The 19,264-nt window shown below is 30.1% G+C and overlaps 1 protein-coding gene across 2 annotated transcripts in view; it reads left to right on the top strand.

Annotated features, from left to right (window-relative positions):
• The window catches only part of LOC106679277 (ATP-dependent translocase ABCB1), a 92,506-nt gene extending 75,435 nt beyond the window's left edge, over positions 1-17,071 (top strand). For both annotated transcript variants that reach the window (XM_014418343.2, XM_014418344.2), the window contains 6 exons: positions 1,533-1,673; positions 1,756-1,912; positions 6,099-6,293; positions 9,563-9,778; positions 12,686-12,832; positions 15,955-17,071. In XM_014418343.2, the coding sequence (XP_014273829.1) occupies positions 1,533-1,673; positions 1,756-1,912; positions 6,099-6,293; positions 9,563-9,778; positions 12,686-12,832; positions 15,955-16,149 (1,051 nt within the window). In that variant the 3' untranslated portion in view covers positions 16,150-17,071. The remainder of the gene's footprint in view (positions 1-1,532; positions 1,674-1,755; positions 1,913-6,098; positions 6,294-9,562; positions 9,779-12,685; positions 12,833-15,954) is intronic.
• The last annotated feature ends 2,193 nt before the right edge of the window (positions 17,072-19,264 follow it).

Genomic DNA, 19,264 nt, shown 5'->3' on the forward strand with positions numbered 1-19,264 from the left:
TTTTTGAACTATGGAATGAATATAATTTTTGGGTCTTGGGCCGATTTGTTTTTGGGGCATGGAGTGAAATCATTTTTGTGGTCTGGGGCTGATTATTTTTGGGGCCTGAGGCTGAGATAATTTTTTCTTCGAGTTACTGTTCAACCCCATATTTGTTGATGAGCTGAATAAAAACTCTGAATCGAATTAATTTCAGGATCAGAAATAATCAAATAAAAAATCAATACATAAGACTGATGTTTTTTTTGCCCATTGTCTTTACATTTGGTAAGGTTGGTATGTTGCGACAGTAGGCTGTCAGGAGGTATAATATGACAGCTAAACGTGGCAGTAACTGTTGGTCCACTCACTTTACTTGTACTATCAACTATCATGTCAGACCTAGTTCTTCAATACTGTCATGACAGTAAATGCTATCATGACTTTAACTATTAAAGTTACACTATGGTAGTTGCTGCAACTTTAGTCACAATAACTGAAACTGCACGATTGTTCAATGTCAAGGCATCACTTGTACTATCAACTATCACACCAGAGCTAATGCGACAGAAAAATACAGTACTGTAACAATCATACAGCTACAATTATAACAATTAGAGACCCCTGTTTCTGCCGATTTCAGCACACATAAAATCTTAACGCCACCATAATCCCTCAAAGTCCCAAACCATTTTCATCCATCAAAAAATATATTTTCCTTCCGTCACTCTTAAATCCATCACAATGAAATTAACCGGTATCAATCATATTTCCCCATTGATGCACTACAAAAATTAAAAATGTGTGTTAAAATATTAAGTAAATAAAAAAGAAGGATCATAATACTTGCTTTACAAAGAATATCCTTCCTGACATTTTCCAATTTTGGATCTAAATTACATCTTACAAAAGATGTTATCCAACTAATTTTACTTGTTTTCAATGGTCTAAACACCAACTGACTCAATGTTACTCTGAACTGCGCTATGACAAAGTAACTTTCACGTTTGATCCTATAGATACTTAATGGTATATGATAACTTTCATACTTTTTACACTTCAGATATAATTTATTATTTCATATCAACATAATCTCCAATTCACAGAACAACCCTCAGTTCAGTTAGAAAATAATTTCTAAATAACAACAAATTTTAAATCTTTCTAATTTTACTTTCTTAACACAATTTTTAAGCATCTAATTACAATAAACAATAGTTACATACACCCAGTAACAAAAAGCTTGAATATTTAGTGGTGTAATTTCTTAAATGTCCATCATAATATCCTCCTTTTTCACCTTACACATATATTTCAGTATTTATACCTTGTCTGTGGCTACAAATCACCTAACTTAATATGTTCATTAATTTCATGAATCTAAAAATATCTCTCCAGTATGTCTTTATGATGCACGGTTTTAGATGGATATAAAATTATATCTCTCATAAAATATCAATGATTTATTGCTAATTAAGTAAGATTGATTCTTATAAATATATATTTTTTATTTTAACATTTTTATATATTGATGATTTGTGTAATTTTTTTAGGGAGAGTAAACATAATGCATTTAGATATGGTATAGTTTATGGACTTGCATATTCAATTAATTACATAATGTATATGGTTGCGTTCTATTATGGTTCATTCTTTATTCAAAATGGAGAAATGACTCCAGATGATGTCTACAGGTATGATTAATTATTTTATTTGGTTAGTATTTTTATATCCCCATATTTTATTTTTATTTTACAAAAAAAAAATTTTTTTCAGAGTATTTTTTGCTATGTCATTTACTGCAATGGCGGTTGGAACGAGTGCGGCCTACTTAGTTGATTACGCTAAAGGCATTGCATCCTCCAAGATGGTGTTGGACTTGATTGACAAAAAGTCCCAAGCGAACCCACTATCTCCCGATGGCGAGCAGCCAGTAATTTAGATTTTTAATTACCTTATTATCAAGTCTTAAATTTAATGTAGTCTTATACTTAACCAATTAAATTATATTTAGTTAATTATATCTTACATATATTTAAGACAATTTATTGTTAGAAATATTTCATTTATTATCTTTTATAGTGTTCATGTCTATTGAAAGGTTTTAAATGCCAAATATATAATAAAAGTGACTCAAAATACACTTTTAAGCAATCTAATTTTCAAATATTTTCCATGGGAAACCTCTCTTTGCCTCTATCTAGAGTTATAATGGGCCACACATATTTTAATTTCTGGCTTAGTGGTCTGCTGACTTCTATGGTAGGGAACCACTGCTTTAGGCGATTGGACGAGACCAGATTAATCAGGAGCTCTGCTCATCTCTAATACAAGAGAAAATTTTGTGTAAAGCAGTGCCCAGACCAAATGAAATAAATCATTTAAAAATACATTCTTTAATAGTAGTGGTTGATTAGAGAGTTGGTAAATATTTTGGGGTTGGTGATGAAAGTTTGACCATCTCCAATTTAGACGATCGGTTCAGTTCTGAAAAGATGGTAGCTGTAGACTTTAGATCTAACAATGAATTATTTAAAATTTTCGAACTTTTTGATAAGGTGAGTTTGTATACATCCACTGTGTGCGGAGAGTCCTATTTGCGCCTGTGACTCTCTGCACACTGTGGACGTAACACAAACTCACCTTAGAAGGATTGAGTACTTATTATATACATTTTTACGTGTTACTCAATATTTTTCCATAGGAGGGTATGAAAAAAAAAAAAGATTTTAAATCAATATGTTGATATTAGTTTATGTTAAAAAATATCATCGATTTGAAGATTTTATACTTACTTATCAACTTATTATAACTTAAAGAAATTCTTCGATATGAGATCATTGTGTATCATGCTATCAAAGCTATATTTTTTTAATATACTGTCTAAGTTCAAGTATTCAATTTCAAATATTGATTTAGTTTAACTTTAGAGATTTCTATGATGCTCAGGTCCATTACTGTGTAACGGAGGGTGTAGTTCTAAAAATATTATCATTTTTAAAATTGCTACTTAAAATGAAAAAATAAAATATATTATAATTATGAGAGATAGTTGACCGTGGATGATAAATAAGGAGAAGATGGTTGGGGGTGCGGTCAATGAAAAACACAAATAAGTATGATTAACTTATTTTAATGTGCCGACGTTTCGGCTAGAGTTTCTAGCCTTCTTCAGGGCTATAAACAAAACAAGATAACAACCACAGTAAGTATAGAAAATTAAAAAAATATAAAAAAATATAAAAAGAAAGTATAAACAGAATAATTTTACACATACAATAAATAATTTTACAAAATAGAATTAATAAATGAAGTGATGAGAGAAGCGGGAAATAAAATGTATACATAGGTAATTGAAAAAGCGGGTACAATAACTTACTTAAGGAAATGAAATAAAAATAAAGTTATATAATGCAAAGAAGTATGAACATATTAGTTATTATTAATTTAAAATTTAAATATGAAAAGAAAATGAAAATTTAGAGGAAGAAAATATATGTAACAATAATACATGATAAAAAGGCAAATTATAAGTATAGTGTACAAAACTTATAACGCGGGCAAGGAAAATGGATAAAAGTGGAGAAAATAAGGGAAAAGAGTAAAATAAAGAAAGGGGAAAGAAAACAAAAAAGAAAAAGAAAAACGGACCTGTTCGCTGGAAGGTCGAGCGCCTAATGGTGTGGCAGCGCAAATAGTGGTCAAACTTAGAATCGTACTTATTTGTGTTTTTCATTGACCGCACCCCCAACCATCTTCTCCTCATAAAATATATTAATTTAAAGGAGATAGATAGGGTAGGATAGATTTTTGAAACTGATTAAATTGAAGTAACAAATGAAATGTTAGAACAGTGAATACCTTAATAATACAAGAACAAATCTTAAAATATAAAATGATCTAATTAAAATAAATTAGAAAAATGGCATCATTGAAAAGTTGGGGGAATACCGGTTTGGAATAAAGTTTAAAAAAAATTGTTTCACAAATACAATAGAAAAACTAAAAGTTGACTATCAATTCTTCTGCAGTGTTGCTATGGCCACAATGGATATCGAATAAATTCTACCCGGTATCTATTCACTTGGTCCTGACCAGCTGCTCTGTGATAAGGTTACATGGTTGGTTTAGAGCTCCTGTTTTCTCCAAATCAGACCTATTCATATAGCTCAACCCGTATTTAATCTGAGATACCACTGTAGCGAGAGGGAGCAAGTAGTTGGACCACAACTCACCAGAGTGCTCCACCTCGAGCCTCACCGAAGCTCTTAAATTTATAAATCACTTCATTTTGTAAAAACACATTGTCATTTTTATATATTAATAATTTCTGTACATAATACTTAGCAATATCTGTACAATCAATAATAAATGAAAACAATGCAATGCACGAACCTATCTCAAGCAGGACCGTCTCTGGTCCGTCCGCTTCATCTCGGCAACTAGTAAGCTGGCTCCTATCTTGACAGTTCTAGTCCATCCACTTCATCTCGGCAACTAGAACTGTTACTCTGCCTCAGACTCTCTTACCCAGACCTCCTCTACCTGCGTCAGTGTCCAGGGCTCATCCTCTGGCACGGCCGATCCTAACTTATAATGAATACGCCTTCTCGTGGGCCTTCTGTAAAGTGGGTATCAGGCTGGAGAAATCGCCTAAGACCAGATAACACCCCAACACCACTTTACTTGACACTTCTGTCAGATTGAAAAGGCAGAACTCCTGTTTGGTTTGTTCTAGTCTGATTCTTTAAATGAAAAATCCAATCATATAAGTCAACTGCTAAGTATTCATATTTTTAACATCTTTAAAGTACAACTTGTATATAACTACAAATGGCATTTTATATGAAAAATGTGTATAGTACAATGTTGTCAATTAATTTTTGATTGAATAGCTTTGGTCCTTATCTGGTCTGGTCCATTTATCAAACTAAATATCTCTGTCGCTATGGAAACTGGTTTTCCTGCCCAATTTATCTCGTCTGGTCATATAAGGACACCTTAATTAAATCTTGCATCAAATTAATTCATTCAGTCTTGCATTAGAGACATCTATAAATTAAGGCTTAATTAATTGTATCTAGCATTTATTTTATTTAGTAAGTCTTTTATTCTAATTAATTTAGTCCCACATTAGAGACTCTTTATCTCTAATGTTTGATATGGAAGTTTTGTTTATTTGTCCCATTGTTAAGAGGATAAGAGCAAATATATTTTGAATTTAAATAACTACATTAATTTATATTGACAAAATGATGATAATTTTTAAGGATTATTTTAAAAACTATTTAAAAAAAAAAAAAAAGCTCATTGCTGATTACATTCATTGTTATTATTAGCTAAATTTTTGTCAAAAATGGACTTACACCACTTTTGAAGAAAAACTCATGTGATGCCGTCTCTTACTCATTTTTGTTTGTTTTCTTATAGTAATAGGGTTTTTTCATGCCCCTATATACCCTTCAATGATATATAGTTATTCAAAGGTACATACTAAGTCATCTTAGTATGTACTGATTTATTTATTTTTTTAAAATTATTAATTATTAATCTGAATGATTGAGAAAAAGAAATGCTTCTTAGGACCTCATTAAACCCACACTGTGAAAAATAAAACTATAAAAGAATACAATTCTTTGTTAATTTTATTTGCAAAAAAATTATATTTAAGTACTATTGCATAAACCACTAAATCTAATGGATGTGGTGAAACTATTATTATTTTTTTAAGATATTTTGGTAACGTTTCGGCCTTTTTTCCTACTTCTTCACCCCAGTCAAAATTTTTTGGTTTCATAAATACAACTTGCTGGAAGTATTAGTTGTCATTTTTTCTTGGTGTTTTTTTTTTTAATTTTTTTATTTTCGTCCTAGAAGAAAATTTTTTATTAATTATTTTATCTTGTACCATAGGTGTTTAAATTCATTTGAATTCAACATACATTTTTTTAAAAAATAACCAAAAGACTGTGAATAATTAAAACACAAGATGCCCATTATGAGAGTTTCCATTTTATTAAAGATGTCAATTAACAATTTATTTGTTTTTTTTTTGTTAATTGTATTTGAGATTTTAGAATTTGATGAAATTTAAATATTGATACAATATTTATTTTTAGGAAGTGATGGGAAACATTTCATTCAGGCATGTTACGTTTTCCTACCCAACCAGAAAAGACATTACAGTACTTGATGATTTTAGTTTGGATATAAATGCTGGCGAAACTATAGCCCTCGTTGGTGAATCAGGTTGTGGTAAATCAACACTCCTAGCACTTCTTGAACGTTTTTATTTTCCTGATGAGGGAGGAATAGTAAGTATACAATCTCATTTTTCTCCATTGATTTATAATTTCATTTGTAGCTTGATTTTTATTTTTTTTTTTCAATAAAAAAGTTATTGATAAAACAGGGAAAAAAAATTGTGTGTGAAAATTTGAATTTGAGTGGTAAATTGGAAAAAAAATTGCTCAAATTGTAATTATTAATTGCTTTCCTTGTATTATTGTAATCAGGTCGAATTGGTGAAGTATTAAATTTATTGGAATTGATTTTGTCTGAGGTGATCACTCAAGCTCTTTGAAATATTTTCTCTTGATACTCAGAATATATATTGTAATAATAAAAAATTATTTATTATAGGCAATCATAACAGTTAACTTTTAATAACACTTACAAAAATTAATATCTACTTTTACAATTGAGTTTAATTTTAGGTAGAGCAAAACTAACCAATTCATATAATCTTCTTTTGATGATTGATGGTTTTCTTTGTCTTCTATCTCACAAACAAAGCATTTGGTTCTCTAACAGTTTTCAACACATCTCATCCACCGGCGATCCAAACAAAGCGTTACTTATTGTTCTTGGATGATTTTAGATGTCTTCTTTTTCTCTAGAAGTCTATCTCTTCACAGACAAAGGGTGGTCCTCACCATCTATTCCTGGAAGCGTCCTCATTTCCCAGACAACGTCCCCCTGGCTCCACAACCCAAGTGCCCCAAACCATATGTCCTGTCTAGATATTCGTTGTAAACATTGATTGTAGCACAACAGTTTTAAGTTTTGGCATATGATCTTCTTAATGAATATTTTTTTTTAATATTTATTCTTATATATTATATATTATTTATATTCTTGACTTCTATTTTTTCTTAAATTTACTGTAACTACAATTATGATGGGAAGATAATTAAAGTTTAAAAATATTTGAATCTGTTCAACATAGCGCGATTCAACGAACTTTTGAAAGGATACGCCCCACCATCTTGGCTTTGAATATCTTTTGTGACTGCCTATTTTACTAATGAAAATGTGTTAGCTTGCTTTTTGGGTTAATTGTTGCATTAAAATAAGCAATGCTGAAATGATATATATTGTAATATCCTCTTTTTTGAGAAAATAGTTTTTTTTATATATATAAATAATTTTAGTTATGTATCAACGTTAAATATTGTTTATTTATTGTGTTAAATCAAAAAAGAAAGCTAACCAATTTTGATCAGTCATATATGAAGTGGCAAGATTGTTATTCAAAACAAAGAAGATGGCAGTAGGTGTCTTGCGAAAAGTTTGTTGAATTGTGGCCATGTTGAGCAGATTCAAATATTTTAAAAACTTTATTTTAACTTCCCATCATAATTGAAATTACAAACATTTAAGAAAAATAGAAGTTAAGAATAAGTATTAAAGAAAATTATTCATAAAGAAAATCATAGGAAAAAACCTCAGTAACCTCACTTTTATCACTATGAGTGTTTGTGCTTGCTTGCGTGAATGTGTATGTACTAGAAAAAATAAACAATTTCATATCAAAACTACTAATTTTGATTTATTGATAGTTTACTTTCAAACGATTTTACTTAACTTTTAGTTAGGGAATGTGACTTTAAATAACAAACCTTCTGTAAATTATGAAAAACACCTCAGCTTTATGTTTGAATGAGATTTTATAATTTAGCTTTGCATATTTATTTTTATTATTAAAACATAATGTTTTAACATTGATAGTGAGGGAGAATCAATAACTAAAAACAATGAATGATTAACGGGCTGAGATAGACCATTATATAACAAGCTCGAACATGGAGCACATCAAACCGTTCCAATCGCAGGGAGGAGGTGGCTATTGCCAGATTGAGAATAGGTCTTACGAGTTTAACTCATAGATATCTGATCAGTAAGCAGCCATCGGCAAAATGTCAATACTGCAACAGTGTACTTATGGTCAGTCACATATTTGAGGAATGTTATTTCTATTCCGCGAACTCTGAATGATGACCAGAAGAACGTGGAAATGGTTTTGGTTTTCTTAAAAAGGAATGGCCTTTTGAATAAGATTTAAACCAGAAAATTTGTTATATGTAATAAAAAATACCAAAAGAAGTAATTATTTAATTAATATTTAAAGATAAAAATAAAGTGAAATAGAATTATAAATATAAATGAAATAGAATTATAAAGCGTGAAACATGGGCGTTGATGACCTCAGGGTTTTACTCCCTAAAGCCCCAGACAACTACAAGCTCGAACAGAGCCTCGGTCAAAATTTTTGAAATCCCGAAAATTCTTGAAAATATCTCAAGTTAAGTACAATGCCATGGTAAACCCTTGGGCTCTAACATATACCCTAGAAAGCAGGATCGGGGGATCTGAACTGAAAGTCCTTAGTGCACAATCTTGATCCAAATATACTCACATTTATTTTCAAAAATTCTCCAAAATGCCAGCCCTCAGGCCATTTTCAAGACAATCTTAAATATTGATTTCATATTCTTTAAATATTTTTCTGCAGGCTAATTTCCCATGTCTTATATAACTTTTTATATATTAAATCTAAATATTCAAAACTGTGGAGCTACAATTAATGTTGAGAACTAACAACGAGAAAAGTGGAAGGAAGAAAACTTGGTTTTTTGTTCATTCGTTGCTTAGGCGTGGGCGGGGAATGATGTTTCCTGGATTAGGAGGTCCTCATCATCTCTTTTCTAGCTCAAGGGTGGAAGAGGAGGACATTAAAGAGTCACCCAAGAAGAATAAAGGACTCCTTGTTTGGATCGCCAAACAACACACTTATGTGGATTGTGAGTAAAAAACTGTTAGAGGACCAATGGTTTGTCCCATTATTGTTTGTTTGCTGATAGATTGTTTACACCAAGTGTTGGTTTGTTGAATAAGAAGACAAAGAAAATCGTCAAAAGAAGATTCTTTGAAATTGGTTAGTTTTGTTCTACCTAAAATTAAATAAATTTGTAAAAGAGATATTAATTTAAATTAAGTGTTATTAAAAATAAATGTTCTGATTGCCTAGAAACCCGTCCTGAGATTAAGAGTCTATATTATATATAATTAAATATTTAATATTTAATATTTTTATTTTGACCTGGTCATCTTCAAAACTATAATTTAGATATGAGAACAAGTAAAAACTGTTAAAATTCCTTTTATTTACTTTAAATAATTTTTAATTATTACAATATATATATTGGTCTTTAAATCATATTTACATTTTATATGTTTATAAAATATAATATATTATAAATAGAACTATTTAGGTTGACATATATTTCTGTTGCCTTTACAGTATGTTGATGATGTTGATATAAGCACAGTGAACTTGAATTATTGGAGGAAACTCATAGGCTTAGTCACGCAGGAGCCTGTCTTGTTCAATTGTTCTATTAAAGAGAACATCTTGTACGGATTGAGCGATCGTGAGAAAGAAAATGTCAGTCACAAGGATCTGACTGATGCTGCCAAGATGGCTAATGCTCACGACTTCATCACTGAACTCCCACAGGTAATCTCTCGCTATCAATTTAAAATGTTTTAGTTGTTTTCTATTGTGTAATTTATTGTTTATATTAGATCAATTGTTTCATTTATCTTATCAATGGCTAATTAACCCTAGAGGGATTGTGTGAATACATTTTTCTGTTGTGAAACAGACTTCTTCCTTTTCCTTAGCAACTTTCAGTAATCTCAATCCTGTATCTACTTGTATGAGAGTGGTCTGAAAAGTTTCCCACCTAACAAAAGTACAAGAAATTTTTTCTGAATTTTTTATTTTTATTTTCAACATTCTCTCCTTGTAACTCTACACTTTTTTTGCAAAATAATTGTTCATGAAGGTGATTGCCTTTTAATTTGACTGAAATCTTTGCCCTCCGAGCACAATTTTTAGATGAGGGAACAAAAAAAATCACTACTTATGTATCATCATTATGTTTGTTTCTGAGATATTCCCAAATCAGTGAATATTACAAGTTTTGAGCCCTTTATATCCATCATGGCGAAGCCGAAAGAGTATTGTGTTTTATATTTTTAACCCTTAGTAGGGTGGGGTCAAGGATTCTTAAAATTGGGGCGCAGTGAGCCTGACAGGTACGCAATGCATAAAAACTCGTGAAGTCTCTAAAACGCCTTATTTAATTAAACCAAAATTTTCCAATCATCTTGAGGATGTAGACAATTAGGGAAAAATATAAAATAAATTTTAAACATTTCTTATTATTTATTTAGTTACAAAAAGCAAGTCAAAATGTGGAGTTCACATATCATGGTTATGAATATAAATCCAAATAAGACCTTTTATCCTTGAAGCAGAATTCAAAAACGTGTCAAACATGCAGTTGAAATGTGTGGGGACAGAAATCTTTCGAAGTCCTTGTCCATCAAAGCTGATGAAGGATTGCAAGAACAAACTGAAAATCAGATGTCCAAAGTGGTTTCGCATGACAGGGGAAAATTCCTTGGTTGCATTTCACACAGGAGTAGTTCGTGAGCCAACGTATTCCTGTCTCCACCATGCAATCACAAGATCTTGGCCTCTTTTGGGGGTGGGGTGGAGTTAATTTTGGACAATCATCAGCCGAGAGGAATCTCTTATTTCCAATTTATTCCCGGCGTGAATAACCAAGGAATTGATCCCTCCCAAGTTCAGCATAGTGTAGAAAACATTCATTGGCCATCGATGTCTATTTCGCTGCTCGTATGTGGACCACATTTGGTCTGCAGTACCCACTCCAGTTTTGTGAGCACTATAATACGAAGTTATTTACACATTTATTCTTGCATGGGACGTAGGATGCCAACATTTTTGTGTTGTCTAAAAGCAAAGAAACACTGAAATAACGATTGAAGAATTCATAAAAAAAATAAACTTGAAAGGCACGATGAGTCTGATAGGCACATGATCCTCATTCATAAACGGTAATGGTAGCTGACGAAAATAACACCAACAAAAGTTTGGAAAAACAGTGAAGTGCTTGAATTTACTATCTAAAGTGAAAAATAATGACCTTAGATTTTCGACGTAATCGGGCATGGTGAGGCTATCAGATCAAAATACATGTGAAGCACTTTCTTGACGGCTGGAGCTAAACTGACTGGGTGGGTCAGAACCACCCCACAAAGTTAGGAAACTACTGGTAGGTAGGGGTCACACTAGGCACCTTTTCAGAAGAGGTACCAAAAAAACCAAATCCTGTGCCTCTCAGATCAGCCATGCCTAACACAAGGTTAATCGAAATACTAACAACGAAGTATTTTATGACATTTAAATTTTAAGTTGTTTTATTAAAATTGAAATTACATTTCTTATATAGATTAATTATGTTTTATCCTGTATTTCAAATATTCTAATCTCATCAATAATATAATATTAACTTACAATTTATTTGTCATTAAATAAATTATTTATGAAATAACAAAAATTGTAGTCAGATACAGTTTGTATTTTAATATTTTTAAGTAACCTTAATATTAGAAAATAAATGGAACTACCACCAAAAATAAAAAACATAAGAGTATATTTAAAACTTTAATTTTACTTTTGTAATAGTCATATAATACATTGTTCTGTTCATAAATGTATCTTAAGAATTATATTAGAGACTCAAAAATAATTTTCTGGTTCACTAAAAGTGTCTTAAAAGTCTTAAATACTATGTCTCTCGGTAGCCTTTTCATGCTCAGAGGAATTACTAGAAGGAAAAAGTAGAGAATAACAATTATTAATGAAGTATTTACATCTTGAATCATTGTGAGTGAATTAGAGCGATTGTGCTACAATCAATGTTGGCATCTACTATTAAACAATGAACCAAGAAGGACAGTTGTTTATGCGAAGAAGGAGCTCGTCTTCTGGAAGCTGGTGGTGTAGACCTCCTTTTGTTCACATATCATTCAAGGAAGAAAGACTTTTTGTTGGGATCGCTGGTGGATTAGAGGTGTCCTGTAAACCAGAGGAGGAACAACCCTTCGGCTATTGTCAGTGGTTGTTTTTTGAGATAGAAGACAACAAAAACCATCAGCCATCAAAGAAGAATATATGATTAGTTAGTTTGCTCTACGATTAAATTATAATTTTAAGAGTAGCCATTAATTTAGTTAAATTTCTTCATGTTTTGATAGTCTGGAAAATCTTCCCTGAGATAACAGTCAATAATATTATATATAATTTAAAATAAAATTCTCATAACTATTTCATTTAAACCTTGTAGTCATCAAAGCTATATTTTATATCTGAGTGTAATAAAAACTATTGAATTTCCTTTTATTTATTTTAATAAACTATTTATTATAAACTATTATTATAAACTATTTGTTCTTTTTTTGATCGCAACCCTCATCATCTTCTTATATTTTAATAAACCTTGAATATTACCATAGATTTTAGTAACTTACAATTTATGTATTGATACAGGGATACAATACTTTGTGTGGAAAGGATGGCTCCAAGCTCTCTGGTGGTCAGAAACAAAGGATAGCTATAGCTAGAGCACTTGTTAGGAAACCTAAAATTCTGATGCTGGATGAAGCCACTTCAGCTCTGGATTCTGAAAATGAAAGGGTATAAGACTGTTATATTATTAATTTAATAAAAAAATAAGAAACAAAAAAGGTTTAATTGAGTTCTCTAATATAGTAAGTAAAATCCCCTTATTTTGTCTTAGTGTGGAATCAGGAGTGTATAAAATAAATTCAATATATTAACTGAACTAATATATTGTGTAAAAATTGAAATACAATACAAAAATTAATCTCTGGATCATAAGTATATTAATATATGATCAAGTTAAATTTATTAAAATAAATTATTAGAACTTTTATAAACATTTTTTTAGTTTCATGGTTTAATTTAAGTGCTCAAACAATCATTCAATTGTTAATAGTAATTATAAAATCAGTCTTTTTTTTTTTTGCTTATTTTATCAAACTTAAGTGTTTTATCAGTCATTTTGATTAGTTTATTATTTTAATTTATTTCTACAAAAGGTTTAACTTTTAGTTTTAACTAAATTTAAGTATAGAACCTTTTAACTAAAACCTTTTTGAGAAAATTAATTGCTACTACTCATCTATGCAATTTTTTTAATTTTACTGTACTATTAAAAGATAATGATTTTGTTTTAAACATTATTAGTTTATGTTGCACTAGTATTTCTAAAGTGACATAAGTCTAAAACTTACATTTCTGGAAATGTGACACTCTTGCCTATGGAGGGGGAATAGCATTAAGGCAGCAAGAGTGACTCAAGTGCCCTCTGGCGGACAAGCTCTGGAGCTAGGTTGATACAGTTTTGATGATTCATAAAGATATATTTACCAATTTCTTTCATAGTCATAACTCAAAAACACCGATTTTTGAGTTGTGTCACTTTAGAAATACTAGTGCGATATATTATAGAGGTATTCATGATGTTGTGTTAAATGTAAAATGTTTTACCATGTTAAATGTAATAACTATAAGATTGTGAGGAGCCCTATTTGAAGTCATGTTAAACGTTAAATGCATAAGAGCCCCTAGCGGATTTTCTCAGCAACTTGTTGTATAAGCCTTTATGTTTATAACCTTCCTTCCAGACCCTCATGTTATTGTTTACTTCAGTTTTGATTTAAGTAATTAATTACAACATCCCTAGAGTGAGTGAAAAGTGGAATTTGTGTGAAAGTTTAGCTTATGAAATGAAATGAAAAAATAACTTTATTCTGGGACATATGTCCCCTAAGAATAATTACATGGTTCATATAGTGAGTATTTTAACCTGGCGTTTACAAATTTTCAGATAGTAGAATGAAATCACATTGTTTTTTTTCTCAAATGTGTCATTAAAATTATCCATTCTGGTTTAATAACAGGGATATGAATACCACAAACACACGAAAGAACTGAGGTGTCACAACAACAAAAATGGCGGCGATCTCAACTGGTCTATTGTGTGACGTCATTCTCCATTTAACAGACCAAGTAACAGACTCTCAGCCATGTTAAATGTTATTTCGTTTTACCACGGTAAAAGAAGGCAATTTTTTTCGATTTAACATGAGTATGTTAAACCAAAGATCATGAATACCCCTAATATAATTAAATTTTTTCAATAGAAATGTAAATTATTTCATTCCTAGTTAATTAGATAATTATAGTTAGTTTCCAACCAAGCTTATTAGTTTTACAAAACATTTTAATTTTTGTTTGTGAATTAATCCACTAAGTGGGCACCATTTTGAAACAAAAGGAGGGTGGTAAAATGTTTAGTTATTAAAAAAACAAGCGATGAGAAATAATATATTACGATGATAAAGAAGAGCATGCAACCTGCATATGCTGTATCTGTACTAATAATAGTCAAATTTATATAATTGTTATATTTTTATTTTATAGGAAACTTAATTACCTTTCAAATGATAAACAAAATTTTTTCTTCATAATTTTTTTCCTGATTTTTCTTGTCGATTTCTTATATATACAGGAAGCTCAGTTTGAAACACAGGTACAAGGGGTTGAAACATAAAAAAAAAAAAAAAAAAAGAATGTGAGAAAATCAATGAACCCTTTCCGGAAATAATTTTAATAATTTATATTTTCTTTTGTTTCTAAAATATTTTTAATTGATAGTTTGGAATAGTGGAATAGTATTCGAAAGCTTTTGGATTTTTCTATAGCTTTATAATAGTTAGATAAAGACATATGAAACCACTTATTGGCCGCCACTTTGAAATGCTAGTTAGATGGTAAAAATGTTTCTTTTTCATCATTAATGGTAAAGGTAATGTTCAAAATGAGTGCTCAAGTATTAATGAATGAAATGAGTGCTCAGGTATTAATGAATGAAATGAGTGTTCAAGTATTAATGGAATTATGGTGAACCTAAAAAAAAATACATTTGAGAAATAATATTTATATAAATAATTGATCATATTAATTTAAATTATGAAGAAGATGGTGTGGTCACAAGAAAACAAAAATAGTTAACAACTATTTTTTTATAAATAATTGTATAAAAATTTGTATAAAGATAGTTGTAGTTGTTTACTATTTGTATTTGTATAATTTTAATTTGTATTTGTACTTAAAAATAGTAGTTAACTATTTGTATTGTAAAAATTTATTAAGTGAATCATGAAATTTATTAATTATTAATAGAAATACTTTTTTTTTTCTAACCTCCTCAATATCTTTATTTATAAAATAATAGAATACATACAATATATATACATATATTAAAATTACTTTTGTTTTGCCGCATGGCATTTCAAGAAAGGTTCACAGGATCCGCTGAAGGCGGGCTTATAATCGTAGCATGATTGCCAGGGGGCTTACAAATAATGAGGAGGGACCATTCCAGGTTATGATGTGAATGACTTCAAATTGCAGTGCCCGAAGTCCTTTCCTTGGTGAGAACGTCAACCAGGGGGACCGTGCTTTGCCACCTCCCAGGTCTTGTTAGAGGGCGATGATTTCCCTGAATAGCGGGTTGACACAGGGCTTCAGCCCATCAAAGAATTTGATGTGCCTCCGTCCTATATATTCTGTTGCTCTTGTATATGTTCTGATGCTGATTTTGGCCTTCTGCAATGAAGTTCCAATAAAAATTATTAACATTAATAGAAATACCTTCATATTATTTAGAAATGTATTTTCTTCAATATTGTTGTTTTTATAATTGAGAATCAATTCCTGTTTTATTTCAGATTGTTCAAGAAGCCCTCGATAATGCTCGTGCGGGAAGAACATGCATTATAATCGCCCACAGACTTTCTACGATAGAAAATGCTGACAGGATTGCTGTGCTTAAAAATGGTAAAATTGTAGAATTGGGCTTACATGCACCTCTGATGGCAAAAGAGGGACACTATTATAACCTTTACAAGGGGCAAGAGCTTTAATTTTTTAATTTTAAAATTCTATCTAAATAATTTTAAAATCAATTGCTATATTCTTATGGAGTTAACGTAGCACTTATTTTAATTAGTTCTAATAAAAAAGAATATAGAGGTAGGTAATATATAGAATATGATTTTATATTCTATAATAGGGAAGTTTTTGGTTGCATAACCATCGAATAATTTTTTAATATTGTAGAATTATTTCGTATTTTAAAAAATATCAGGTCTGTGTAAATATTTACCATACTCCTATGTTTGCGTAGTATTTACTGTAGTTAGTTCTAATAAAATAGAAAAAAAAAATGTTTTTAGGTATTATTATATACAACATGAAAAAGACTGAAAATACATAGAAAAGACTGAGTAGGAAAGTGTTTGAAAACATAATCATAGAATGATGTTTCTAATGCTTTAGAATTATTTTATAATTCCAAACAGTTTGTGTCCTATTATATATGCATTGTCTAAAATATCAGAATAATATTTTCTGTATCGGATTATACAACTTGGTTTTTAAATTAATTTTATACTGATAGCATTTATCAATATTTACCTTACTCCTATTAACTTAGCATTCATTTTAATTAGTTCTTAAATAAATAAAATGATAGTGTTAGTTATTATTATATAAAATATGGTAAAGACTGAAGAGTATAAAGAAAACACTGTATCAGGGAAATTGTTGATAACACAACCAGAGATTAATGTTAGCCTTGTCTAAAAGTTTTATGTCATAGTCAAAAATAATTCATGTCTGCTTAAATAGAATGAAAAAAATAATGGAATACTGTGTTTTTAGATATTTATGTGTCTTAATATAAAACTTAGTTTTTAAATTAATTTTATACTGATCGCATGCATCAATATAAACATTTTTAATGATTGTTTTTAATAATGGTTGGGGGTTGTAATCAACTATGAATATTGAATGTATGAAATAATGAATTTTAAATAAAAATTTTTAAAAATACTTTGTTGTGAATATGTATTCTTTTTTCATCCTTAACTATTAATGTGGTTTTAGGTCAAATCGTTCAAATTGTTTACGTTAAGTCAAATATTGCTGAAAAAGTTGGAATACAACAGGCTATTTTATCAGCTTTAATAACAAAATATTTGGTTAGCAGCAGAAACAAGAGCAATTTCAGTGATGTAGGTATAGGAGCAAATGCATTTGAACTGGTAGATATGTTTAAGTATCCATGTTCTATGGTAACTAGGAAAAACAAAATTGATGAGGAAATAAAAGCTAGGTTGAAGGTGGGAAATGCCTGTTATTTTTCAGTTTCGAAATTGCTTAGCTCATGTCTTCTATCCAAAAATTTAAAAGTTAAAATTTACAAAAATATTATCCTACCCACTGTTCTTTATAGATGCAAAATGTGGCCTCTTACACTAAGGGAAGAACAGCGCTTTAAGGTTTTTGAACATGAATAATTATGTATAATATTCGGACCGTAAAAAGAAGAATTAACGGGAGACTTTAGAAGGCTACACAATGCTGAATTAAGGGAACTGCATGTAATGGTAGGTTATAGTAAAGAGATGGGTACGTAAGGTTGTAGGGATTAGTAACGAGTGGATCCCTAAATTGTTAATAAACAAAGAACCGACAGGTAGACTAAAACGAGAATAGATAGGAGGATCGTGTTAAAAATGATTTAGTAGTTTTGGGTTTGGAGGGGTGTTACTGGAAAGATGAATGTAGGAAATGATTGGTGGTATCGAACCTTCAGGTTAGTTAAGCCTTTATCGTTATTATGTTTCATCCTCGTTTGAACTAAATTTGAATTTGATGTTTTAAAATTAATATTTTTTTTTTCAACCTTTCCTGTCAATAATGGGAAATGAGATACAAATTGCTGGATTAAGATATATCTGCGAATCCTGTCCGAACTGCAAATAAGTACTTTGAATCCTGTCCCCTCATACAGTGTAATACATTTTTTATTCCTTTAAAAGTGATCGTGTTTCTTGGGTTTTATTCTCTTAGTGACAAGAAACTCCTTATTAATTGTAACATAAACTACTAAAGCATTTACTTTACTATCTCTCTTTAAACCTTAATTAATAGATCCTTGCTCTAATATTTGTACAATATATTGTAATATGCTCTTTTTGAGTAAATAGTATATTTTGATGTATAAAGGGTTTTTAGTATGTTTTATTTTATGTATCATTTTAATATTGTTCATTTGTTTTGTTGAACCAAAAAGCAAGCTAACCAATTTTCATTGTCTATAACGAATTCGTGATTCAAAACAAAACCAAGATGGCGGGACGTATCCTTAAAAAAGTCCGTTGAATCAAGGCCATGTTGAGCAGATTCAAATATCATAAAAACTATTTTAACTCTTCACATCATAATTGAAAATACAGTAAATTTAAGAAAAAATAGAAGTCAAGAAATAGTGCTAAAGAATAATATTCAGAAAGTAAATCATTTGCAAAAATCCCTAACTGTTGTGTGACAATCGATGTTTACATGCAACATCAAGACAGGTTTTGGTTTTTGGCGGTCATTCGTTGTTTGGGCGCGATTGGGAAATGATGTTTTCAGGATGAGGAGGTCCTCATTAAATTCTGTCCAGCAAGGGTGGACATCTTGAAAAAGGAGGACAATCAAGAGTCGCCCAAGAAGAAAAAGGGACTCTGAGTTTGGATTGCCTGGTGAGAGGACGTCCGTCGGCTGGAAGCGGCCATTGTTGGGGGAGAGACATTGCTTTTTGGAAGGACTGGAACCCATTTTTGACGGTAGGACATAACATTATAGAAAAGAAGATACCAAGAACCATCAAAAGAAGATTGTGAAATTGGTTAGTTTTGTTATACCTAAATTTAAATACATTTGTAAAAGAGATATTAATTTAATTAAGTGTTAATAGTAAAAGTATCTGTTTCTGATTGCCTAGAAACCCGCCCTGAGATTAAGAGTCTTTTATATTATAAAATTTAAATAAAATTCTATTATCTATTTAATATTAAAGTTTTTAATTTCAACCCAAGCTATCTTTTAGATATCAGAATTTAAGTTAAAAATATAAAATTTCGTTTTATTTTATTTTTAATAATTTTAAAATTATTACAATATATTGAAATATTTCTATATCTAGAG

The sequence above is a fragment of the Halyomorpha halys genome, unplaced genomic scaffold (assembly GCF_000696795.3).
Source record: "Halyomorpha halys isolate HHAL.00 unplaced genomic scaffold, Hhal_1.1 Scaffold190.1, whole genome shotgun sequence".
Taxonomy (NCBI): Eukaryota; Metazoa; Arthropoda; class Insecta; order Hemiptera; family Pentatomidae; genus Halyomorpha; species Halyomorpha halys.